At 34.0% G+C, this 25,095-nt stretch overlaps 3 protein-coding genes and 3 long non-coding RNA genes across 9 annotated transcripts; 4 read left to right on the forward strand and 2 right to left on the reverse strand.

The window, feature by feature from the left end:
• Positions 1 to 595: 595 nt before the first annotated feature.
• Positions 596 to 2,432, forward strand: LOC149724808 (translation initiation factor eIF2B subunit gamma-like). The gene has a single exon (XM_089891810.1). The coding sequence runs from the start codon at positions 596 to 598 to the stop codon at positions 1,970 to 1,972; it is 1,377 nt and encodes a 458-aa protein (XP_089747936.1). The 3' UTR covers positions 1,973 to 2,432.
• Positions 2,433 to 2,438: 6 nt separating this feature from the next.
• LOC149724809 (vitamin K-dependent gamma-carboxylase-like) lies at positions 2,439 to 11,654 on the forward strand. Of its 4 annotated transcripts, none has more exons than XM_089891794.1 (17): positions 2,439 to 2,604; positions 2,837 to 2,998; positions 3,320 to 3,485; positions 3,943 to 4,021; positions 4,105 to 4,211; positions 4,481 to 4,644; positions 4,892 to 5,051; positions 5,251 to 5,335; positions 5,667 to 5,795; positions 6,298 to 6,455; positions 6,764 to 6,936; positions 7,274 to 7,401; positions 7,754 to 7,892; positions 8,278 to 8,323; positions 8,555 to 8,677; positions 8,827 to 8,931; positions 11,287 to 11,654. In XM_089891794.1, the coding sequence occupies exons 1-17, from the start codon at positions 2,520 to 2,522 to the stop codon at positions 11,309 to 11,311; spliced, it is 2,034 nt and encodes a 677-aa protein (XP_089747920.1). In that variant the 5' UTR covers positions 2,439 to 2,519; the 3' UTR covers positions 11,312 to 11,654. The 4 variants fall into 4 exon arrangements, with proteins under 4 accessions (XP_089747920.1, XP_089747918.1, XP_089747919.1 ...); XM_089891792.1 differs by lacking the exon at positions 11,287 to 11,654 and adding an exon at positions 9,662 to 10,634; XM_089891793.1 differs by lacking the exon at positions 11,287 to 11,654 and adding an exon at positions 9,662 to 10,634 and having other exon boundaries at positions 8,284 to 8,323.
• A 301-nt stretch (positions 11,655 to 11,955) lies between these two features.
• On the forward strand, positions 11,956 to 16,876 carry LOC149724810 (baculoviral IAP repeat-containing protein 7-A-like). Its single transcript, XM_089891804.1, has 8 exons — positions 11,956 to 12,732; positions 13,437 to 13,569; positions 13,870 to 13,982; positions 14,274 to 14,717; positions 15,006 to 15,105; positions 15,459 to 15,611; positions 15,980 to 16,123; positions 16,289 to 16,876. Exons 1-8 carry the CDS (start codon positions 12,630 to 12,632, stop codon positions 16,629 to 16,631), a joined length of 1,533 nt encoding a protein of 510 aa, XP_089747930.1. The 5' UTR covers positions 11,956 to 12,629; the 3' UTR covers positions 16,632 to 16,876.
• A 222-nt stretch (positions 16,877 to 17,098) lies between these two features.
• On the reverse strand, positions 17,099 to 18,140 carry LOC149724811 (uncharacterized). The gene is made up of 3 exons (XR_016386450.1): positions 17,608 to 18,140; positions 17,393 to 17,421; positions 17,099 to 17,300 (listed from the first exon to the last, which is right to left on the reverse strand). It is a non-coding gene; the product is annotated as an uncharacterized LOC149724811 (long non-coding RNA).
• A 994-nt stretch (positions 18,141 to 19,134) lies between these two features.
• On the forward strand, positions 19,135 to 21,293 carry LOC149724812 (uncharacterized). Its single transcript, XR_016386451.1, has 3 exons — positions 19,135 to 19,353; positions 19,561 to 19,589; positions 19,682 to 21,293. It is a non-coding gene; the product is annotated as an uncharacterized LOC149724812 (long non-coding RNA).
• Positions 21,294 to 21,444: 151 nt separating this feature from the next.
• On the reverse strand, positions 21,445 to 22,110 carry LOC149724813 (uncharacterized). Its single transcript, XR_016386455.1, has 2 exons — positions 21,969 to 22,110; positions 21,445 to 21,584 (listed from the first exon to the last, which is right to left on the reverse strand). It is a non-coding gene; the product is annotated as an uncharacterized LOC149724813 (long non-coding RNA).
• Positions 22,111 to 25,095: the final 2,985 nt, after the last annotated feature.

Raw genomic sequence — 25,095 nt, forward strand, 5'->3', positions numbered from 1 at the left:
GGCGGCGCAGCATACAATAATACATAGTCAAACTACTAATACTCATCACTTAGACCTTTATTACCGGATTTTTATATGTGTTTGCAATTTCAAGTAAACCATATAGGCTATATAGTATTTTTACCTTGTACCCCATATATATAATATAGTATTATTACTATATAGATTTGATAAATGTACATACTTTTATACAACTGCCAGTCTGCAGAGTATGGCAGTTTCTGTCAACATCTCGGGCATGCAAGATGGTTATTTTTCGCTTGTGCACGTGGGATGCTATCATCCAAAATCAACGTGCAAACTCCCAAGCCACATCAGAAAATCGTACTTAATTTAATTCGTATTTTTTTCTTTGTTTAAATAATTGGCTTGCGTAGAACAAATTTTTGCGTGCATCACCAAAAGTTTGTAAAAAAATCGCTTGTGCAGCTGCCATACTCTGCAGACTGGTATAACTTTGTTTTTTGAACACATTCTATAGTATGCATCATATATTACAATTGGGCATATTCTGATCTCAAAATGGTATTGGCATGTCGCCTAATTTTTCTTCACAGTTGCAGAACTATTACATATACTTACATAGTACATAGGAATGAAAATACCAAGCATGGAACTACAGGCAATTATAATGGCTGGGGGCAAGGGGAGTCATATGGGAGACCTTACTGATAATACACCAAAGGCATTACTACCTGTAGGAAATAAGCCTCTAATTTGGTTTCCAGTAAATATGTTAGAAAAAGCAGGATTTCAAGATGTGATAATAGTTACATTGAATTCTGCAAAGGCAGAGGTGGAACACTGCTTAAAAAATTGTAAAATTGCTGTTAAGTTCTATGGAATACCTGACGATAGTGAAACAGATACAGTGGACTCATTATGTTTAATCAAAGATGACATAAAAAGTGACATGCTTATTTTGAGCTGCGATGTAATAACTGATTTACCATTGCATAAGCTCGCCGATGTGCATAGGCTACACGACTCGACGGTGAGCATGCTGTTCTGCCCATCGCAGCCATTATTGGAGAATTTGCCTGGCGTCAAGTCAAAGAAAAAGGCCCAGCAAAAACAGAGAGAGTTTATTGGTATGACCCAAGTTAGGAATTTTCACCAAAGAGTTTTGTTTTTATTGAATGAAGCCGATTTGGATGATGAACTTTTACCTGTAAGACAAGCTCTGATGGAAATTTACCCCCGAATTCAAGTCCGAAGCGATTTACACGATGCTCATACTTATATTTTAAAGCACTGGGTCTTGGATTATATAAAACAGAATCGCACCAGAAGTTCTTTTCGGAGTGAACTTTTACCATATCTCGTTAAAAAGCAATTCTCGAAACCCAGAAACAATACTGCTGCTTCCATATCTCAACTCCCAGATAACTCTGGTGATTCAAAAGAAGAATTTGTAAAAGATGTAACTTCTTACATGAATTTTGATGATGACAAAATACAGATTAATGATCTAACGCTCTGTACCCAAAAGTCGCAAGACAACATTTCTTGCCACGGTCTTATTTATGATGAAGGTGTCTGTTTCAGCATAAACAGTCTTTCTTCTTACATAGAAGCAAATAGATACATGTGCAGACCTGATAGCATATTTTATGATGTTTTACCAAGAGTACACCAATCATGTCAACTAGCGGAAAAAGTCCAAGTTGGCACAGATAGTATGGTAGGCGAAAGAACGCAAATTAACGAGAAATGCTCAATAAAACGCTCGGTAATTGGCAAAGATTGTGAAATCGGAACTTTGGTGAGAATCTCAAACTGTGTTGTTATGGACAGAGTGAAAATTTCTGATGGCGTAAACATACAGGGTTGTGTGATTTGTGAGGGTGCAATTATTGGCGAAAAGTCTGAACTGAAAGACTGTTTTATTGGTTACCAAAAAATAGTTGAACCAGCGTCAAAATTATCGAAGGAGTCGCTAGTAGAAAGTTCAGCTATGATGGAAATTTAAAAGAAATAATATTAACTGTTTGCAGCATTTGTAAGTTTTCGCATATAGGTGTTATAGTGTTAAAACAGTTTTTCTCACTTTTAATGTTCCCATTATAATAAGACCTAGATCCAGAACCAGAGAATCAAGTCAGTGTGTCAGATTTTCAATTTGTGTTTTATGTATGATGTAATTTATATGATTTGAAATGGTGCAAATGTGGTTGTGTAAGTTTATGTTAAAAATCATATTATTGTATTTTAGTGTCATTTGTGTACCAACATTTATTTAAGAAATTTTTTTTTCAAGTCAAACTATTGGGCCTATACAACAGTATGTAAAAATGGCCCAGTATACACAATTAGCATGCAAATTTAAACTGAATTTTTTTATAGCATTGTAAATTACTAATAAATAAATGGTTTTGGGTTTTGTTTGGTAATATCAGACCTATTGTAAGACTATGTTTTGTGTCTACAGAGCATATTTTTTTGGTGTTATTTTTGTCATTTTTGGGGTGGGTTTGTCTATAAAATTGGATGTTTAGGTGAAATTTTTTAATAACAAAATGAAAGGCAGTTTTTCATGGTTGGTTTCTGAACTAAGCAGGCCAAAAGATGCTTCAATTCTGGCTTTTACAAGAATAGCCTTTGGTAAGCACTAAATTACAAATATACAGGTTTAAGAGCTAAATTTTTACCTCACACCTATCTTCTTCCAGTAGTTTTTACCCATAGTGTGTATCACTTTATTGTTAATGTCTATTTCTTTACTGTTTTATTAAATTTATTATTTACAAATATTCAAAAATAAAAATAAGTCATGTTATTTAATATTTAGATCAGTTTACTTTTAATAGCAAATAACAAAGTTATTTATGTTCAGGTATTTTGATGGCAATTGATATTCCCCAAGAAAGAGGGATGAACCATGCAGATATTAAATATGGGGAAGATTCCGGTCTCGTCTGTAAATTTCCACTCTTTCATAATTTACATCCGTTGTCCCAAGATTGGATGACATTTTTATACACTGTCTTATTTCTAAGTAAGTGCTTGGATATATACATATACTTTGCCAATCTGACCCTGGTCTGATGCTCATATATTTCTTGTGCAAAGAAGTAAAGTAAGATTCCAATAAATGAAAACTGACGATGCCATTTAGGCAAATATATGTCCTTTATCATACAATTAGTTGGACTTCACTTTTGTCCTTATGCTATAAGAAAAGTGTTCGAAAAATAACTTTTCATACTTAACTTTATATATATATATATATATATATATATATTACTTTTTAATATATATGTTTTTTTAATATTTATATATATATATACATTTAATTTTTAATATTTGTATAACACAGGTGCAATAGGGATTGCTGTTGGGTTCATGTACCGACTTAACTGTGCATTATTTACTTCTATCTACTGGTATTTCTTTTTCCTTGACAAAACAACATGGAACAACCATTCTTATTTATACGGACTTCTTGCTTTTTTATTTCTTGTTACAGACGCACACAGATATGCGTAAGTAATTTTAAAATACTAGGACCCATGCTGTGCCACACTGCGGGACCTCACCCACATAGAATAGAAAGTGGTTTAAACTGTATTGTATACTAACTAAGTGTTATGGATATGGTGTTTTACATGCTTCATTGTTTGTTGAGTTATAAGTGTCATTACCACATGTAACTTTAAAGATACTGGGTTCAAAGCTTGATGTTGCTACCTTTGTATGTGTCTTTTGACAAAACTTAACGGTAATTGCTCCAACCCTGTGGTCACTAATAGGTTAACACTTAAGACTTAACACAAAAGTGACAATGTGTATCGAAAGTGCAAACTACTGTTCCAATGTATATAGTGTACAAGCAGCAATTCCAACTAGGAAAAAAATCACCACAGAAAGTTACAAACACTGTACAGTTAAAAAAATTACAATGAAAAAAAATGTTTACATTGTAATTTACTATCATTACAGATCAATTGATGGTTTATTAAGAAAATCTCTTCAAAACACCCATGTACCTCAATGGAATTATGTTTTATTTAGATTTCAGGTAAGTCTAACCTACTATATTTATTTTAAATTAATTGGTATTACTTTCTATTGCAATACCACACTAATAATCACGTTTTTCAGATATTTTTGGTTTATTTTTATGCTGGGCTTAAAAAAACTGATCTTGATTGGTTAAGTGGTTATTCTATGGGACGATTATCAAGACACTGGGTGTTTGACCCCATGAGGTGACTTAATATATGGTAGTCTATTATCATGTATTTAATGTAACTTTTTTCATTGTTTCGTGGCGGGAAAACGACATTCGTTATATCAGGGGTGTTCTGTTTTACACGCCTAGTGCCAGCTTACCATGTATGTAACTTTGTGGAGGATTTTTTTATGATTATGACTGTTAAGTTACTTTCTTCTTAGACAGGCATGAGGTGTATTACAAACTTAACAAAAACTTTTAGGTGGGTGCTTTGTCTTTTTTTATTGAACAATTTTTTTATAGGTTGTTTATGTCAGAAGCCATGATGGATCTAGTTGTTGTTCATATTGGTGGATTTCTACTCGATATTTCTGCTGGCTTTCTTTTATTTTTCGATAAAACTCGATGGATTGGTTTTATATTCTGTTCCAGCTTTCATTTTATGAATTCACAGATGTTTAACATTGGTAAGATTTTTTTATTGTCCGACGCTGTAGCCCAGTGGTTAGGGTATGGGTTCAAGGCTCGACGCTGCTACCATTGTGGGGTATGTGTTCTTGGGCAAGACATTTAATGGCAATTGCTCCAACTCAGAGGTGTGTGGAACAGAACACGACTTTCATTTTATAATGACTGTCGATTTCATTTTTTTTTTTGACGATTAAAACTCTATCACCAATAGTTTTCTAACTTGGCTCTTATTCATTTTTCCAGGTATGTTTCCATATGCAATGTTGGCAACCATGTTCATATTTTGTCATTCTAATTCCTTTAAAACATTTGTTGGAAAACTCCCGTGTGGATTCAATATGTTGTCTCTTTCACCAGCCAAACTAAACAGTAACTGCATTTATGAGAAAATATCAAAACCAAGGTAAACCTAAGAAAAATTAAACTTTGAAATTTGTGTCAAGACATTAAATGCCAGGAAAACATAAATAAATTCCATGAAACTGTAATTAAAGCAGAAAATAATGTCAACTGTTGAAAAAATTAAGACTACAAATTTTAATTTAAAAAAGATTTTTTTAATATATTAATGTTTATTTTATTTACTATTTCTACAATTTTAGCTGGAAACACTATGTGGCTGCAGTGTTGACCATACTTTACATAACAGAGCAGCTATTCCTACCCTACTCTCACTCGATCACTAAGGTAAAATAATTGTGCAACACTTAAAATCCAAACTTTCTAGGTTTAAATTCATCAACTTAAAACTACAAATGATAAACCCCTTAATTTTACTTTCTATGTTGCTCTGCCACTCAAGTAAAATATGTTACATATATTTGATCTAATAATCCTTTAACAGCTCATCTCGTATGAAAAACGAAGTGAATTTCCGATGTTTAGTCTGCTATCTGACAAAACTTCATCAGGAAATGATTTATTCTTTTATACCAGATGAGCCGTTGATAGATTATTTTCATGATGCCTGGTAGCAGAAGTATCAGAATATATATCTTTTTTTTTTATAAAACACCAGGGTTACAATGGATGGACTGAAGGACCTTACGGTTACAGCTGGGATATGATGGTTCATTCATTTCAAAATCAACACATTAAAATATCATATAAAGATAAGGAAGGAAAAGAAGGTTTTATTAAACCAGGGGTAGGTTATAAAATTTTAGATAAATTTGACTAAAATGAACAAAAATTTTATATATATATTGTGTTACATAGAAAAATTGCTTTTACTTTTGATTTACTGACTAAAATTAAAAGGGTGCAGTTCAGCAGGTATAATAAAAATGACATTGAAATTTAAAAATACAACGAAATTGTTTTATGGGGTAATGATCTAACTCTGGCCTAAATTTTCTAAATAATTTTAGGCCTGTATTTTTCGCACAACTAATTTTTTTCTTGTTTAGTTATGTTATGCCCGAATGCAAAATTAAAGTTTGATTTAAGTCATGTTCCTGGACCTTGGTTTCGTGGTAATAGACTAACTCTGGCCTAAATTTAAAAATATAACCCTAAAAAAAACACTGCATGACCAAATTTATTATTTTTTCATTCTAGTCTTTCTAAAATCTGGCCTAATTTTGCCAAACACTTTTACGCCTGTAATTACGCATGCCCAAAATTAAATGAATGATTTTTGGTTTTAGGCCTTTTTAAAATCTCGTCGCAGTCGTTGGTCTGCCCACCCAGACATGACCATACAATATGCTTGCTGTTTAAAATATCAGTTGGTTAAGATGGGAATAGAAAACCCTTCTATATATATTGATGTTTGGAAATCACTAAATAGTCGGTTTCAACAAAGGTATTTGGTTTTTTAGTTAGCGTTTTTTTTGGTTTAATATTTAATAGTGATCAATGATAATTTTTAACTTTTTACATTGATCATTTAGGTGTTTTTTACAGTAATCGCTTTAAATTCTAACGACACTGAAGATGGTTTTGGTTTTTAAATTGAAAATGAATATTTTTGTTTGTGCCATGTCATATATATGGCCAAATATAGAACATCATATTTTGTATTGAAAATTTTGTGTGCGTAACAAAGCTCAAGAACTTAAATCATATATACATGCATAGGATGCATTTATATAACCATTACCCAAAATACAGAATGTACAATCCTAATGTTGACTTGGCCAACTACAAATGGTCTCCATTCACGCACCCCAATTTTACTCTTCCTGTTCTTTCCGAACTCTCAAATTGGAGACAAAAGTTAAAAGAGTTGAAAAAACTGCATCGAAACGAAACACAAAACATTGTTTTTGTGGCAGATTTTCCAGGTAAATTTTCTGTTCGACTTAAAGAAATGGTTGTTATTTGTTTTTCCTTGCGTGGCAGGGCAATGTGAGTAATTGAATATAGGTCACTTATGTTATTTAACCTTACTTGTCAGGGCAACGACAACTTTTATTACACTGTTACTACAATCCCATCACTGATTATAGTATTTTGTTTCCAATCAAATTTAATTATATTTCTGGAATTTTGAAATTGCACACAGGAGGTGTATGAAACAACACCGGTGTTATAACGGCTGTCGTTGCCTGCCACAAGAGAATAAACCATATTCAAGTAACAAAACTTTTAAAATCACTTGTTTTTACCCTATACATCAAGGCATGCATCTTGAGAATTTTGTTCAAGAAGATTTCGGCAACACTACAATTTCAGTGCTGCGCGGTAAAGTTTTGGTGGAAGTGGATTCTGGGAGAAATGTTTCACTTTCAGTTGGGGAAACACTGAAGGTGGGTTAATGTTCTGTATAAATATGTTGAATTAAATACAGGCTTTTATACAAGGTCTCATGGCATTTAACATCCTCACATCGCCGGGAAAAGACATTCGTTATAGGATAGGTGTTCTGTTTTATAAACCTTGTGTCAGCTTATGAGAGGATCTACATTCAAACCACTATTGTAACTAATTCACTTTTATTCTTGGGTGCAACCGCCACGCTTTTTTTGACACTTTTTCCCACACTTTTTATCCAAAGCACTGTTGTTATGCTGTTGATTTCCTTCCCTTCTTTTTCTAAATACCATGATCTTTGCTTTCGTTTTCAACGAAAAAAATAAAAATTATGTGATGTGATTCCAGGTTCCCCCAGGAGTATTTCACAAAGTGCACACAATATCAAACATTACTTCTTGCTATTTCTATGTTTATATAAATTCAACTGATGTGTCGTTAAACGACAAGTTAAATTCTTACGCAAAAGAACAAACTGTTACACCAGGTAAAACAACAATGTTTGTCACATATTATTTAATTGTTTTTTATGTATTCTGGACAATTTTTTATTGCAAATTTTGTATAAATTCAGAAAGGTAAGTATGTTTTTGAACCTTCAGTATGTAATAAAAATATACATATTCTAAAACTACCTTAACATTAGACCATGTACATTTTGTTAAAAAGGGGGTTAATCATTGTCTATATGGATTATATTCAGATGTGCCATGTTTTTTTTTTAATTTTTCGTGTAAACTTGAGTCCCAAAACATATGATGTTACGCCTGTTTTGAAATTTAGGTTGTCGTGTCACCACAGAGCTCTTTTGTTAGGCTTATGATCTTTAAATGTTTATACATGCTGTTAAGTGTTTTATTCTGTCTTTTTAGTTCCAGATCCTTTGCAAAAGTCAACTGCTGTAAATGAAGATCCATTGTGAGTAAATAACCTTAAATGGCAACTACCAACCAATATAGTGGGAACTAATTAAAAAATGAGAGTCATTATAACATGGGTGTTCTGTTTCATACAACTTATGCCAGCTTACAGGTTACCACACGTATGTAACTTTGTGGGTGATTGTTTTAGACAACCCATTATTGACCACTTGGTTAAAAAACTTATTGGTGTATTTTCTTATAGTTAAATTTTTGTTTTATTTTTTAGCATTGTTGAGTTAAATCAGCAGCAAGAAGCACGGAAAATTGTTCAACATGGGTCAAAATATCGCCCATTCGCACAACGTGCTGCGAGGTTTATGCACAAAAAGTTTATGACCTTTCGACGCAGGTAAAATTATTAAAAAAAAAACAATAGTAGAGTGGAGGAAGACGTGACACCTTAAGCTAATCTAAATATTCTGATCGTGTTTTAAACAATTAACAACGGTCTATGGGAGTCTATAACTTAACAGTAAGGATACGGTTTATTTTTTTCAGTTTCCTTCTGTCCTACTACAGTTGCAGAAACCTTATATTTGGAAAACCAAACACGGAACAACTAGCAACAGAAAGGGAATATTTGGATCTTTGGCTGACTATGAGGTACTGTGCACATCATTGTTCCTTTATTCTGGTGGAATATACCTATTTTGTAAATTATCCCGTTTTATTTGTTTGTTTAAACTTGTTTATATAGCTTTATGACTTGACTGAAGGCACCAGAATTACATAGCTATATGAGTGTGTAATTTATGTATATTGAGTATATTACCTATAAGACTATATTAGGTCTAATATTTTTTAGGGTGTTGGGGTAATTGGCCTATTTTGTCCTGAATCTCCCATGGCATGCCTCGAGGGTCTCTCCCATATTAAATAACATATATTAAATTTGTTCATTGTTAATCTTACATACTTTCTAGTGCGATTTATATTAACACGGGCACACGAACTAAACTTTATTAAATGCAGAGGAAGTAGTAATAGTTTGACATAGAATCCTGTAAAACAAATTTCCTTCTTTCGACTGTAATCTTTAGTAATCAATGCGGTATACCAAATTTTAGATTCAGCTTGCCTATCGTGCTATCCCAGGTTAGACTGCTTGTTAACAGGCTAATTAAACGGGAAAAATGTATTTTGTACACACCATAAATACATTTTATATCACTTTTGGTGCCTTTTTTCAAAAATAATCCCAATGAATTTTTTTCCAAAAATTTTCTGTGGGAACAGAAAATATGCTGAACCCTAGAATTTCCCAAAATAGAAGTTACGTCTGTTCTTTTTCGGTTTCCATAACCAAGTTAACTAATATACGGTTACGACACAGTAACTCGTCTCGGCCGAGTGAACATAGTCAAGATCAACGGAACGCAAAACGGGAACTGTAAGAAGTGAATCATACGAAATATTCGTGTGGGCTTGTAAACCTTTTGTTCTGAAGCATTCACGGTATTTGTTTGGCGCAAGTAATGATTTAAATAATAGACTTTTCTTCAAGCGATTTTCGGCTCAGGGCATACTTGAATTTTTAGGATGTGATTGCAATTCAATTTGAAAAAGAGTTTATTTTACGCAAGACATAACTTGGACGCTAAATTATTATTAAATTGTTAAAGCTTTGCCGCATTTTTAAGCCTGTATTACTGCACATAGTTTAACAAGTCGTGCTCTGGTCCCTAAATTCGATGTATAACCTATAAATCATACCTTCATCCGTATATAATTTTACATATATAATTTAGGCACAATTGTCAGCCAGAAAGAAAAACAATCACCCACAAAGTAACATACGTGGTAACTCGTAAGCTGGAACGAGGTGTATGAAACAGAACATCCGTTTTTATAAAGACTGCCCTAAGTTAGTTATTCGTATCTATTAACTACCCATATACTTACTTGCCTTTAACACATGTTCTGTATTTTATATATCAAGCATACTCTGTATAACGTTATATCGCCAATGTGCAATCTTCTGTATTGGTTAAGCTTAGATTTCTTTGTACTGAATTTTCTGTACCTTTCTGAATTCAAATTTATGCATTTTTGACCGTTTTAGTTATAGGAAGTAACTTGTTTTGATTTTTATATAGATTCCCAATCGCATGACCCTGCTATATGACATATAATATATGTTTATTATGAACTACCTACATCCATACTACATATTCTCTCGCGAATTTGTTAAAATCACGTACTGGATAAAATATGTACCCCAGATTTTAATTCTTTTTATGCTTATTTCTACGTTGTTAATTACAACTATCGGGGTTTACTTCGAACAATAAACGGAAATGAAATTACGCAGTCGCGCGTCACGCGGTTTCTGACTCGTCGCAACATCCCAGGAAACATATGGTATTGTACAAGGGTGGGGAAGATACACTTCTAATTCTATTATCTCGTTCTATTTCGTAGTAAACAAAAAACCTTTAAAGAATTATAAAACCGTATCCTCACGACTCCACATAGTATAGACCGTTTTTAAATGTTTAGAACGCGATCAGGATATTTGGATATTATGTGCTAAAGTTGTCCTGTCTTCCTCTACCCTACTAAATAGTAATTTGCTAAATCCCATATTTCCCGATCGTGTTTTTAACAATTAGAGTTGCGGGGCTACCCTTGTATATTATGTATAAATGTTATTTGTTTACCACCAAATGTGACGATTAAAGCGAATAAAAACGTCCCATCTTACCCCACCCTACTATAATAGATAGCACAACAAAAAATATTTTGTTAATATTTTAAATTTACACCGTTTATAGAGACGAAATTTAAAATAATGTTCCAAAAAATTCACCGAAAAAACAGGTAAAATACGAGCGTGACGAATCGATTTCTTACATGCTATTTAAATCTTGGGTATTTAGTTTGTGTTCTTCCACGCGCTCAAAGAGAGTCCCCAACCCTTGACACAATATTGACATTATCAATTGTTCGCTTTTGTAGCCTATATACTCGGTCGTTCGAATGAACATGACGCAAGCGGAAATTCCGAACCACGAAAGGAGAATATTGGTTTATGTAAGTTTTGTTTTCGTTTATCACTAAATTGGGGCGTAAAATGTCCCCCATTACCCCACGTCCCGGTTAACCCCACTCTATTATATTGTTTGGCGTCTCATACGTAATGACCATCTACAAATTTTATAATTGTAGTTTGCGCATTACCTTTTCTGAAGGCTGAATATATAGTAGTAGGCCAGATGGTCAGATAATGCTGCATGAAGTATTTCGTATATTCTTTAATATATGATCAGAGCAAAATATACTTTATTAAATTCAATAAATCGATTCAATAAAACCTAATGCTAGAATTTGTGTATTGCGTCAAAACCTTTTTTTAAGTGTTCAGTAACATAATTAATCACTTGTTATATATAACACTACTGGGGTAGCGACAAATAAAACATCCCTAACAAACATGTTTACCGCATTATATCACGTTCGGTTCGTGGTACACGGTACATCTCAAAGCAAGCATTGACGAGCCGGGAAAAGTAAAACGGGGAGGTACCCAGATACGCCACCGAAACTCGTAGTTCAAACAAGGACGTTAAGCGGAGGCCAGCATGGTACATGGTATTTAAAGCGACGACAGCATGTTATTTCCAGTAGTTAGTCTATGAGTTCGGACGCGGCCTTGAGATGTGTTTTTATGTTGAAATATAGATTTTATTTATAGATCATACAGGCATTTGGAATGTTTTAAAAAGGTTAAAGGCGAGTTACTGATATGGTTATGGAATTTAAAAAACATATAATGCACAATGAGCGGAATGTGTTTATACCGATATTTAGGCATCAAATTTCGTAATTTGATATTCGTTGCGCCGGTCTCTAATATATTTTTAGAAAGACAACGTCGTTGTTGTGCAACCTTTTTTATCCGTCTCAACCTAAATAAATTTTCGAGTTTCAGACATACGGTGCAGTTTAAGAAGTGAAGTTACATATTTCGCAAGTAATAAGAAACTGACGTGAGCGGTTTAGGCAGAGTATAGTAAGGCGTGGAGATTCGTATAACAAGTAAACCAGTGCGCAACAACAACAGAGACAAAGTCTACCGAAAGCGGTAGAATGTACTGTGTACACGCGTGCTTCTGCACGTACAGAGTAAACCAGTCAATTAAAAGGGATTAGGCTACTGTAGTTGTAAGCTGTGTGTTGTATAGGGCTATAAGCATTATGGAGGTTTAGGGCTTTAAGCTTAAATAGAATGAGTTATGTAACATACATTGTATTTATTTATTTAGTTGATAGCATTGTATGTTTTAAATATATTCTTCCAAATGGAATTGGCAAACAATTTATTCTCGGATATCGAAACTGACGGAATGAAAGTGAACACAACATCTGAACCATCAGACAAACGATGTGTTTATATTACACCAGGTAAACAGGTTAAATAAAATGTTTTAACACTGTCTACCGTTGTTTTGCTGTTATGTCTATTTGTGTAATACACGACAATAATACCGGTACGTAAGATGCCGCCTACACGTCTTTTTTTATTTTTGCAGCCACCTTTTAAATGCAGTTTTAAATGTAGAGTAAGTGTATTGCATACCATTTTTTAACATAAAGGTTGTACCGTTTTAAATCTTACTTTATGGCTACCGCATAGACAAGAGGAAGTAGTATGTTAGATACTGCATGACAATACGTATTTGTCAGTAGGTGTAACAATAGAGAGTGTTACGGCCACTATTTACTGGTACAGTCTACAGCAGTACGTATTTCCATTCTCCTGTGTAAGGCCTTTAAGGATTTCAAACCTTTTAACATTTTTTGGCATAACTCTAATAGTCTAATACATGTAAACAATCATAAAGTATATATAACTTAAAAAAAAATAAATTATATTATTATAGGGTAAGATGGGACACCTTTAGCACCTAAAACCCATATTTCCTGATCATGTTTTGTACAAATAAAAATGCTCTTTTATAGTCACAGGGCTACGGTTATATAATCCTGTAATTATTCTTTGTTTGCTACTAAATGGGAGGAGAAAAGTGAATGAAAAGTTGTCCCGTCTTACCCCGCCCTGCTATATGTGTTCTACTAAATTCTAATCGTTACGTGTTATTATCCAGGCCGAAAGGAAAGAGAAGATTACCGAATTACGACTTTCAATAAATTCCCTTCTAACAAACCTGTTGACAAAATGAAATTGTCTTCGAATGGATTTCTGTACACAGGGTTTAAAGACAGAGTAAAGTGTTTCAGGTGAATAAACAAATTCTATACAGTACTGTAGGATAAAAGTGTTAGGCAAAAAGAGTTATATATGTGGAAATTAAGTACATTTGGCATTTACTTTACATTGGAATTGCATTTGGAAGTTGTTACACTGAATAATACTTAATGCTTATAATTTCTTATTTGTAATGAGAAACTTATTTTCACTGACTTAAGTTTTAGGTTTACCAATAAACTTATTGTTATCTTTATATTGTGCTATTACTGTATAATTCAATTAAACCTACATATTTATATATTAATTAAATATTGTAATTATTTTAACAGGTGTGGGCAATGTGTTGAAGGCTTAAATGGCACAGAAGACATGAGTTTACCTGGCTGGCATAAACCAGATTGTGAATTCGCTAATGGGACAGACACCACTAATGTACCACTACGTAAGTATTTGTTACAATCAGATGTATATTTATATAAATTTATGCTCAATTTACTTCTGATTAGTTAGTGGGTGCAGTGACACACTTGGTTAGCATGTGTGTCACCTAACCCAAAGGTAACGGTTTTAAGGCCCGTTGCTGCTACCTTTGCGTGCAAATGTTTTCTTGGGCAATTTATTAGAATACAAAAAATGTAAAATTATTTGTCTTTTATTCTTAAACTGTACGATCTTTCTATCAACATTTGGAGTTATTTACATAAGTGTAACCCTCACTTTATTATTTTTTCAGTTCGCCATAAAATTCAACAAAATCTGCCTAGTTTACAAAACGCCAGCTTTGTCCAATCCATTCCAAATCAGGACCAAACAACATTATCAGCCGGAGAACTTTTAAAATTCGGAAATATTGACCAAACGACAAACCAAGTAGTTACCCCAAGAAACCTACCAGTGCAACAATCATCAAATCAATTTGGGCAAATGTACCAGACAGCTACTATACACAAACCACATCTCCAAGTGCCTTTCTCTGTTCTACAATCTACCAGAGCAACAGAACCAGCTCCAAGGTGCGCAGAAAATTCTCAATTCCCCTGTAGTAACCCAAGAAACCCACACATGAAGAGTGAAAGAGTAAGACTGCAGACTTTTATGGATAATTTGGGAAAATGGTCCTCTCATGGAATAGTTACCACACCAGAACAAATGGCAGATGCTGGTTTATTTTACTTGGGTAAGTTCATATTTACAATCAAGTAAAAAGTAGTCTTAATTTATACATACCATGTTACTGACAAATGTTAATTGCTCCAACTCAGTGGTCACTTATGGGTTGTCCAATTTATTAAGTAAAAATAATCCCCCAAAAGGTTACATCTGTAATAAGCTGTAAGAGTTGTTTAAAACAGAAAGCCCACATTGTTACTTTTAAAGTAGTGTGACAAGTAATATTCATTCATCCATATACCTATTGGTTGAGAAACCTGTTTAAATCATATCAGTAACTGAATTATTCACACAGGTGACAGAGATCGCACCAAATGTTGGTATTGTAACGGAGGTTTACAGAACTGGGAGCCTAATGATGACCCCTGGTATGAACATGCAAAGTGGTTTCCTGAGTAAGTTAAACATATATAATCAACATGCGTTGTATTAAATATGCAATATAGTTATTACCGGTCAAATCCCAAACTTTTGGTTTCATGTAACCATTTTATATCATAACTTTATAACATTCGCAAAACTATGGTTTTTGTCAAGTGGTTATTATAATATCAGATTGTAATGGGTTCAAGACTTGTTGCTGCCATGATTGGGAGCAGATGTGTCCTTGGGCAATAAACTTAACGACAATTGCTTCAACCCAGTGGTCACTAATGGGTTGTTTAAACTGTATAAAACAGAACATCCGTACTATAATGACCCTTATTTTCGATATCAATTTTTTACTAAAAAATTTATTTATTTTCAGGTGTGAGTTCGTTTTACAGCAAAAAGGCGAACGTTATGTGCACCGAATAGCAGGGCAGTTTCCTAACCTCAACAGACCACGAATTTCTAACCCTTACCAATTGTTTGGTAGAAGCAACAATGACATACCACCACCTCAACCTCAACCACAAAGGTATGTATTGGTTTATTAGAACATAGGCGCCACACCTGGGGTGGCAAGGTAGGCACACCTGCCCCGGAATTTTCTGCAATGCATTTATTTACTTTAGAATACTGTTGGTCCCACAAAAAAATGGTTAAAAAATATCACAAAAACGGTGTAACATTAATTTAATTACATTATTTCCTGCATGGTTTACAAATCTGTCTCAAAAATGTTTAAAAAATCATCACCAAAACTTTTTACAAAAAAAAAACAAATTGTGAATCAAAAACATGTTATTTTAAGTTTTTTAAATCCCTTCTGTTATTTCACTGACTGTTTTTTCCTTTATTTTTCGAAAAAGTGATCGAAAATTAACCAATTACCTTTTTTTCTAGTCCTGGCCCTGTGATTATTGACCCACAAGAAGAACAAAGGAAATTGAAATCCAAAATTGATGAAGAAATGGAATCATCTGCTGTAGTGGATGGCGCAAAACAAATGGGTTTTGAAGAGAAAGAAATTAAGCGCGCAATTACAAAGTTAGTGAATGAATTAATGTAACTTATTTATCCTCGCGTGGTGAAAAAATGATAGTATATATAACACAGGTGTTTTGTTTTACCAGTTACCACGTATGTAGCTTTGTTACGATCACACAAAGATAAACTACGTCTCATAAATTAAAAAAAAAAACTTTTTTTCAGAAATATGAAAGAAAATGGAGAATCTTTTTCCACATTGCTCAGCCTAGTAGATGCTATACTGGCAGGTAGTGATACTGAAAACACTTTAATAGAAGAGCAAAGTGAGGCCCCCACAGCTCCAGAAACTACTTTAACATTCAATACTGATCAGCAGTCAACTGCCAGCGAGTTACAGCGTTTAGAAATGGCTCGATTTTGTAAAATTTGCCGGCAAAAAGAAGCAGTAGTCGTTTTGTTGCCGTGTGGGCATTTATCTTGCTGCGACACATGCGGAAAAGAAATTACAAAATGTCCGACATGCAAATTAGCTGTAACAGATAAAGTGCATTCATTTATTGCTTGATTTTTTACACGCCACATTTATTCTGTACGTCTTTTAGCACTGCTCTTATTGTGTGATGTATTATCATGTAGCTGTATTAGGTATGTCATTAGTGCTACCTGGACTTTACATTTTCTTCAATTTTGTTGGCAACTACTTTTCCAAGTTAACACTGTTTAAAACGGTTATATTTCCGATCTTTCTTTAGCGCTTATTTCCTTTTCATTTTTAAACAAAATCATAACAATAAAATTATTTAACAATAATTCGTTTCATGATCCCAAACTAACCTTGCGTGATATAGAGGGCGGGGGAAGATGGGACACCTTTTTTCTATATTCGCACACGATTGAGAAATATGGGATTTGGATGCTAACGGTAACCCATCTTACCCCACAGAAATATATTACGTTTTCGTAAATTCACTTAATTTTTGTGTTGGATGTGAATGATTTCTCCAACAGTTTCTATTTCACAACAAACGAAACTTTTTCAGATTATTATTTTATTGCATTGCTCAACTATAATGGCAACAAACGTTTCATCTACTTTAATAGTAATAATCGTAGTAGTAATCTTCGGCTGGCATATCATTCAGCTTATCATTCGCGTAGTAGTAATCGTAGTAGTAATCTTTGGCTGGCATATCATTCAGCTTATCATTCGCGTAGTAGTAATCGTAGTAATAATCTATTAAAACAAAGAAAAGTGGACTTTATGCAAAAAAATGAATTAATCTTGCAAAACTAGTGTCTAAAAGGTTATAACTGATATAACATTACCTTTCTCTTCTGGCTTTTTTTCTTCATTGCTGAAAAGAAAAATAGTGTTAAAAATAATCCTATATATAACCTTCTATAATGGCCTTAAGAAAATAGTAGGTTTAAATTTATTTCAAAACTCGAAACCTATTTATGTTATACCGCGGTTAGCGTTAACGTGTTTATAGTTGTCACGTATTAAAAACGGTTGGTTTAAACTCTTTTAAAATACAAACCTATTTTGGTTGTAGCCACGGCTCTCTCCTTGCTTGACGAAGCAGACGAGTCCGATGAGTAGAATGGTGAGAAGTCTTTGATCCATCTTGTTGTAGTTGATTAACTTGTGAAGTCTAAGCAAGATACGGCCCTATATTTATACAATAACTACTTCCGCTCATAAGAGGCATTTAGGTTCATTTACTCCCAAACTATTTCGGAAGCCTAAAGGAGAAATCTCCAAGAAATGCAAAGACTTCTCGTGTATTGTAAGAAGGGAACATCCTCTTTTAATAACACCCACAACAGAAGCTACCAACGAAGCGCTAGGCGATGAAAGATTCATCAGAAATATTTTGAAACCATTTCAGCATCCCGGAACTTGTTTTACAAACTGTCAACTTACAAGAAAATCTCACAGCGCTCGGTTTAATAAATTATCAAAGGAAGTAATGTGTTGCTAAGTGCTAACTTATTTTCCTCGCATTCAAGCAACTCAGTTACACAACCTAATATACTTATATATACACGCTGAGCCAAACACAAAATGAAGAAAAGGACCCCCTAAAAAAGGTAATGTTATTTCAGTTGTAAGCTTTTAGACACTCGTTTTACGTGATTGTTTTGCATTTTTTATACAGGTTTATTTTTATTTTTTTAAACAGATTACTACTACGTTCACGTATACTCCAAGAACAAGCTATATGACATCCCAGCCGAAGATTACTACTAAATGTCTGTCCGTCGGCGTTGCATAGTGGTTAGCGCGCCTGCCTGTAACCCATGCAGAGGTAATAATTGCTTCAACCCAGTGGTCACTAATGAGTTATAACGCTAACCAAATATCAGGCATACATGAAAAAATCACCTACAAAGTAACATACATGGTATAAGCTGGCGCTATAGGTGTATGAACACCCGTGTTATAACGACTGTCGTTTTTTGGTCACGCAAGGATAAAGTAAGTTACATTCACATTCATATACACTGATACACCTTAACTGTAACTATATAAAGTAAACAATCCAAATTCACACTATGACATCGTGTGCTAGTAAACAAAGAACATTCAAAGAAGTATAAAATCATACCCTTACAATTTTCATAGACCGTTGTTAATTGTTTAAAAATAAACGATCAGGATATTTGAACATTGCTGTGTGCTAAAGGTGTCCAATGAAATAACATTTCCTCTTCTAGGAGGTCTTTTTTTATTTCCTGCCGAGTTGTTTGGCTCAGCGTGTATAGATAAGAAGGTTATGTAACTGAGTTGCTTGAATGCGAGGAAAATAAGTTAGCACTTAGCAACACATTACTTCCTGCAATAAATTATTGGACCGGGCGCTGTGCGATTTTCTTGTAAGTTGACAACTTATAAACCAAGATCCGGGTTTCTGTAATGGTGTTATGATATTTCTGATGAATATTTTATCGCCTAGCGCTTCGTTGGAAGCTTCTGTTGTGGAAGTTGTTAAAAGAGGATGTTCCCTTCTTACAATACACGAGAAGTCTTTGCTTTTCTTGGAGACTTCTCCTTTGGGCTCCCAAATAGTTTGGAAGTAAATGAACCTAAATGCCTCTGATTGGCGAAAGGAGTTATTGTACAGAACAGTATGAATATGAGGCCGTATCTTGCTTAGACTTCACAAGTTAATCAACCACTGCAAGATGGATCAAAGACTTCTCACCATTCTACTTATCGAACTCGTCTGCTTCGTCAAGCAAGGAGAGAGTTATTATAACTGGGCAAAATACAACCAAAAAAGGTTTGTATTTTTAACAAATTTAACCGTTTTCTATAACCGTTTTTTTTAACCATTTTCTGTACGTGACAATTATACTTTAATATTAAATCTCACCGCGGTATAACGTAAATAGGTTTCGAGTTTTGAAATAAATTCAAACTAACTATTTTCTTAAGGGCATTATAGAAGGTTATATAGGATTATTTTTAACACTATTTTTCTTTTAAGCAATGAAGAAAAAAAGCCAGAAGAGAAAGGTAATGTTATATCAGTTGTAACCTTTCAGACACTAGTTTTGCAAGATTAGTTCATTTTTTTGCATAAAGTCCACTTTTCTTTGTTTTAATAGATTACTACTACGATTACTACTACGCGAATGATAAGCTGAATGATATGCCAGCCGAAGATTACTACTACGATTATTACTATTAAAGTGGATGAAACGTTTGTTGCCATTATATTTAAGCAATGCAATGAAACAAAAATAATAATGTGAAAAAGTTTTGTTTGTTGTGAAATAGAACTGTTGGAGAAATCATTCACATCCAACACAAAAATTAAGTGAAATTACGAAAACGTAATATATTTCTGTGGGGTAAGATGGGATATACCGTTAAAATCCAAATCCCATATTTCTCAATCGTGTTTTGGATATTTACCAACGCTCTTCTAGAGTCGTGTGGGTACAAATGTATAAGGTGCTAACGGTATCCATCTTACCCCACATTAGTATGAAATTGCGAACTATTACAGTTGTTTGTAAATGTTAACTTGTTTTAAATTACTGGACTAAGCAGCAGTACACGTAAACATGCCATAAACTGTATGAATGTAACTTACCTCATCCTCGCGTGTTGGACGACTGTCGTTATCACACGGGTGTTCGTACACCTATATAGTGCCAGCTAACGAGTTACCAAGTATGTAACTTTGTGGATGATTATAGGGTTAAGTGTCTTGCCGAAAGATACATACGCCCACAATGGTAGCAGCGACGAGTCGTGAACCTATTACCTCTGGGTTAGAAGGAGACGCGCTATACAACTGCGTGCTGCAGCGCCGGGCCCACACTGATTATATGCAGCGAGAGGCGCCTGACAATAATTACATTTATAGCACTTCGTACGTTTCAACTATCTTGCTTTTCGTTGTGTTAGTTTTCGGTTCTTTAGTGTTAAGAAGCAGTGGCAGTGTTTAAATGTTGTGCCGAATTCATGTTGGTGTAATCTATATTTTAAGTGACAGGTATGTGGGTATATGCATGTATGGTATATTTTTAAACTATTACGCTGTTTATGTTAGTACTGGTATGTGTATTGTTTGTTGGTTGGTTAAATATGGTTATATTTGCCTTGTTTTGGGTCATACCTCTCGTAATTAAGAATAAACTACATATTTGGTAATCAAGTATTTTAAAGCCTTGTACCCAACTATATATGATTATGTACATTAACTAGCATTGTTGTTATCGCAAGATATACGTGAATATGTTTAGTTAACTTTAAGTTCGAACCTACTTTGTTACCCGCATTTGATTTACCGTTAATCGTATATAAGTTCAATGAAGCGTGCTGTATTTGTGTTCGTGCGTTTAAGTTTTAGTTTATGTGCCTTTAAGTTTATGTGCTCTAACGTCTAGCCAATCAGCGCCGCCCGCATCACTCGGGTTCGGCTTACTTCCTTGGTTTCCTATACGTCCTTTAGTTGTAGTTGCATTGACTTTAAGTTTAGTATGCACGTTTAGTTTACAGCCAGCTTTATATATTCGCTTTAAGTTTATCGTTTCACCAATTATTCTTTCCTATTCCAGATGTATAAGTTATTAAATCCTAAATGATGGTATCATATTAATAGCCGCAAACAGTTTGTAAGTACTTTGTTGTTCCTTTAACGTTGCGTTATTTAATCGTTCTTATTTTGTTATACAGAAAACCATCCGTTAATAAACAAATCAAAAGGGATGCGTTGTCTAATGCGGCAACAATAAAGAAAATTAACCGTCATAGAAGCTTGGCGGTTATAATTGTAATCAAATGTATTAAAAAAAAGCAACAATAGTCGCACATGTATAGTGGGGTAGGGAGAGAAGGGACACTTTATTCTAATTTCTCGTCTTTCTTTGTAGTAAACAAAGAACTTTTAAAGATTTATAATGCCATATCCTTACGACTTCCACATACCGTTGTTATTTGTTTAAAACACGATCAAGATATTTGGATATCATGTCCCGGAGGTGGTCCCATCTCCCCCCACTGTATAGCATATTGAATGTAAATATTAAGAAAGGAATAATATCAGCGATCAAACAAATTCATGAGACCTTACGTTTGTACGTATGTAGTTATATAGTTGACGAGTTATATAGTTGACGAAATTAAACTAAAAAGCTACCCATCATTTCCTATAGAATTGCTTAGCTACAGTGTTAATGTAAAATAGCACACATTGTAATATTTTTTTTTGTTTCTATGGATCTGGTGCTGCGGAAACGTGACAGATACAAATCAAGTCCAACCAAATATAAAATATAGGAGATGTATTTCGCCCGTGCCGCCCTCTATAGTTATACAAGGCCGCCATGATTTGCCCTAAACTGCATCGTCAGTCTCTTAATCAAATAGAGACTTCGTACTTACCTTTAAACTGCGGCCGGTGTATTATGACTGCGCATTGCGCCATATAGTATGGAGAACGGCACATCACATGCTTTGCGTATTTTAAAATTTCATTGCCATAAAAATTCCAATGCCATATCCATTTGCCTTATAATTTTTCAACTGTACGACTTTTAAAACTTGTTAAATTAAGCATTATTTTTCATGTAATGTAATATTGTAATTGAACCAAAGATTAAATTCAATCATTGTATTTTATTATGTTTAATCGGTTACATTTACGAATGCCGGAGTAGTAAACAAAATAGGAAGTAACAGTAAAATGACGGTCGTTATAACACGCTACAAGTTAACAAAAACACGCTATATATATGGCAGATGTATAAGTAGGCCGAGTAGTAGGGTGGGGTAGACGGGACACCTTTAAAACATAATATCCAAATATCCTGATCGTGTTTCAAACAATTAACTACGGTCTATAGGAGTCGTAAGGATACGGTTCACAATTCTTTGAATGTTCTTTGTTTACTACCAAATGGGACGAGAAAATATAATAAAAACGTGTCCCATCTCCCCCACCCCGCTATATAAAGCACACGATGTCATAGTATGAATGGGGATTGTTTAATTTAGTTACAGTTACGGTGTATCAGTATGTATTGCGTAATAGGCTCCCTTCTCCTTTCTGAATCATAACGCCTATCGGATTATTTGTTCGTATAAGGCGGTAACTATTTGTATAAAATGAATCACAATTAAAATAGTTATGTAATATAAACTTGAGAAACATGAAATTCAAGCCGCTTCCGGAAACTTGTCGCGTCAATGCATATTTGTTCCCTTACCATTTACGGGAAAAGTACGTACTCGCTGTCATTGTTACATGTATGGTTATAGATACGACTACAAATATTTCGTAACACCAGAATGCATAACCAGCATTTTCTCGGCTTACGTCATGTTTAAATGTTACGCAACGCTCTGTAAGCCGGCCGGCTGGCCGGGTAAAAGTGTCTCCCGCGTGGTAATCATTACCATGAGTTTGCGAAATTGGGGTTATAATACAGTTGTCACGTGTTTTTGTTGCAAAGCTTGTCGAAAATAAATGAAATCCTTTTTATAGCGGTTGTATATAAGCTGTTACGACTGATTTTAAACTTTTAGTATATAGTAGAAAGACTATAAGAGATGAAGCTCTAGTGTTTTTCGCTATATATGGATTTATTTTTGTAAGCGGTTTAAGAAAGTGGTGTAACAGTGTTCATTTTACAGTTGCAAACTATTTATCTGATTTGCAAGCTTTATTTTAGGATAAACTCAAATAAGTTATATTTGTTCCTACTCTTGCTATGGGTATAATGCTTGTACATTAAAGCAGTTTATAAAGATAAGTTTATACATAGACTAATTCGTACTAGACGTCATAGTTTACGACAGAAAGTTTATAAAGTTGGTGTACAGTATATTGGCACGTATAGGATTCTTAAATGCAAGTGTGTAGCTATAGGCGCCTTACGTTATAAAACAAGATGTAAGCATTAAACCATTATACTTATTTGTGATCAGTGCATATACGTGTATGTGTACTAATATTACTTTGTATTGTCCCGTTAATTGAGATTAAAGAATGCTCTCTCGGTTCAAAATTCGAGTTGCAAGAAACATATTACGGAAATAAGACACTCGGATTTTTATTTAATTGAATGAAAAGCAGCTTTCGGATAAAGTTAAGGACTAATTTTTTAACAAAGAAAGTAAAACGTGCAAAGGCTCATGTTACGTAACGCGTCATTCATTACGTACCAAGTTTCCTAACCTTTTCTAGGTAGAATGTGCTGAAATGACTTGTATTAAATTTACGAAAATTTCCGTTTGCTTTTTGTTTTAACGTTTAACGGTGTTATAGGGGCTTTATAAAATTAAACGTAAAGGGTAATTGCACATTATTCTAAGGTGACCTGTGAACTGCTACGTTGGGGCCTCTCCCGTTATAGATTCGAAAATTTGGCATGACTAGGTAAAAGTAAAATGCCGAGTCACGTAAAGTCACAGGTTAAGTCACGCGTTTCGCGTCACGTCATGCGATTACACGCAACGTGACGCAATCACGTACACATATAACACATATTGCCGGTGAAATTTTATAAAATTTCCTGCACAATAAAGAAACTTAAACTAATAACATTTTACAACAAAAAGCCGCATCTGTGGCTTTTAAACTTGCGAACTCATACAAGTGAACAGTGTTTTTGAGTAAAACACGTTATAAAGTAGACTTTAACTTTGAAAATTATTTGCGTTAAACGAGCGATAGTATATAATAAATATTTGATAAATTATTAAATTATAAGTATTAATGCGTCTGTGAAAAAAAAAACTTTGAAAAACGTTAGCCGTTTTCGAGATATCGCCAAAAGAAAATAGTTAGTACACCATTTTTCATTGTAAGGATAGGCCGCGCACAATCAATACGCACAAGTGACGTCACCAATAAAATTGTAAGTGACGATAACTCAAAATCGGTACCGTTTTGAACGGAAAGATTGGAATGGTAGATTCAGCTCAGTAAGGACTATCTGCACACCAATTATAAAATGTGACTTCAGTTGTCCTTTAAATATTATAAAATCTTGTTTTTTGAATAACACCGCACGAAAACAGTGTTTGGTTATGCCTATCCTACTTTCTGTAGTTTATTATTCTAGATCAAGATAATTCTGACAATTTAAACTTTAAAACTTCTGGAGTATTTCCTGTAATGCGCTTAAAATTTCCACTGTTTTGTCCTGACTTATCACATGATTGACGATTGTGTTTTGGACAATAGGATATAAATAGAGAAAGGTAAACGAGAGAACATTCTGGGAAAGAAGGTTCCAGAATTAGTCAGTGTAGTATAATTTATACTTATGGCGCAGGGCTTGCTATATCATTCAAAGCTAATTTTGTAAACAACGTCGGGAAAGTTTACGCGGATACGAAAGATACTGTTAAATTTAAGAGTAGCGAGGGGCCCGGTGATTTATAATTTGGAAGCAGAAGTGTGAGTTAGGTTTATATAACAGTAATTTATAATTTCGAAGGCCAGAATAAGCTTTTCCTCGCGATATTTAAAGTACCTTCGTTTTTAAAATATATTTTAAATTTT

This window comes from Ciona robusta, chromosome 14 (assembly GCF_009617815.1).
Source record: "Ciona robusta chromosome 14, ASM961781v2".
NCBI classification, from domain to species: Eukaryota; Metazoa; Chordata; class Ascidiacea; order Phlebobranchia; family Cionidae; genus Ciona; species Ciona robusta.

What these genes read in the sequence shown, in the direction of transcription:
- LOC149724808 (XM_089891810.1), top strand. Translation starts at nt 596, where the DNA reads ATGAAAATACCAAGCATGGAACTACAGGCAATTATAATGGCTGGGGGC.
- LOC149724810 (XM_089891804.1), top strand. Translation starts at nt 12,630, where the DNA reads ATGGAATTGGCAAACAATTTATTCTCGGATATCGAAACTGACGGAATG. An exon ending in GACAGAGTAAAGTGTTTCAG is followed by an intron (nt 13,570 to 13,869) that starts GTGAATAAACAA and finishes TTATTTTAACAG; the next exon opens with GTGTGGGCAATGTGTTGAAG. An exon ending in TGCTGGTTTATTTTACTTGG is followed by an intron (nt 14,718 to 15,005) that starts GTAAGTTCATAT and finishes TTATTCACACAG; the next exon opens with GTGACAGAGATCGCACCAAA.
- LOC149724809 (XM_089891792.1), top strand. Translation starts at nt 2,520, where the DNA reads ATGAAAGGCAGTTTTTCATGGTTGGTTTCTGAACTAAGCAGGCCAAAA. An exon ending in ATACACTGTCTTATTTCTAA is followed by an intron (nt 2,999 to 3,319) that starts GTAAGTGCTTGG and finishes TGTATAACACAG; the next exon opens with GTGCAATAGGGATTGCTGTT. An exon ending in ACTCTCACTCGATCACTAAG is followed by an intron (nt 5,336 to 5,666) that starts GTAAAATAATTG and finishes ATAAAACACCAG; the next exon opens with GGTTACAATGGATGGACTGA.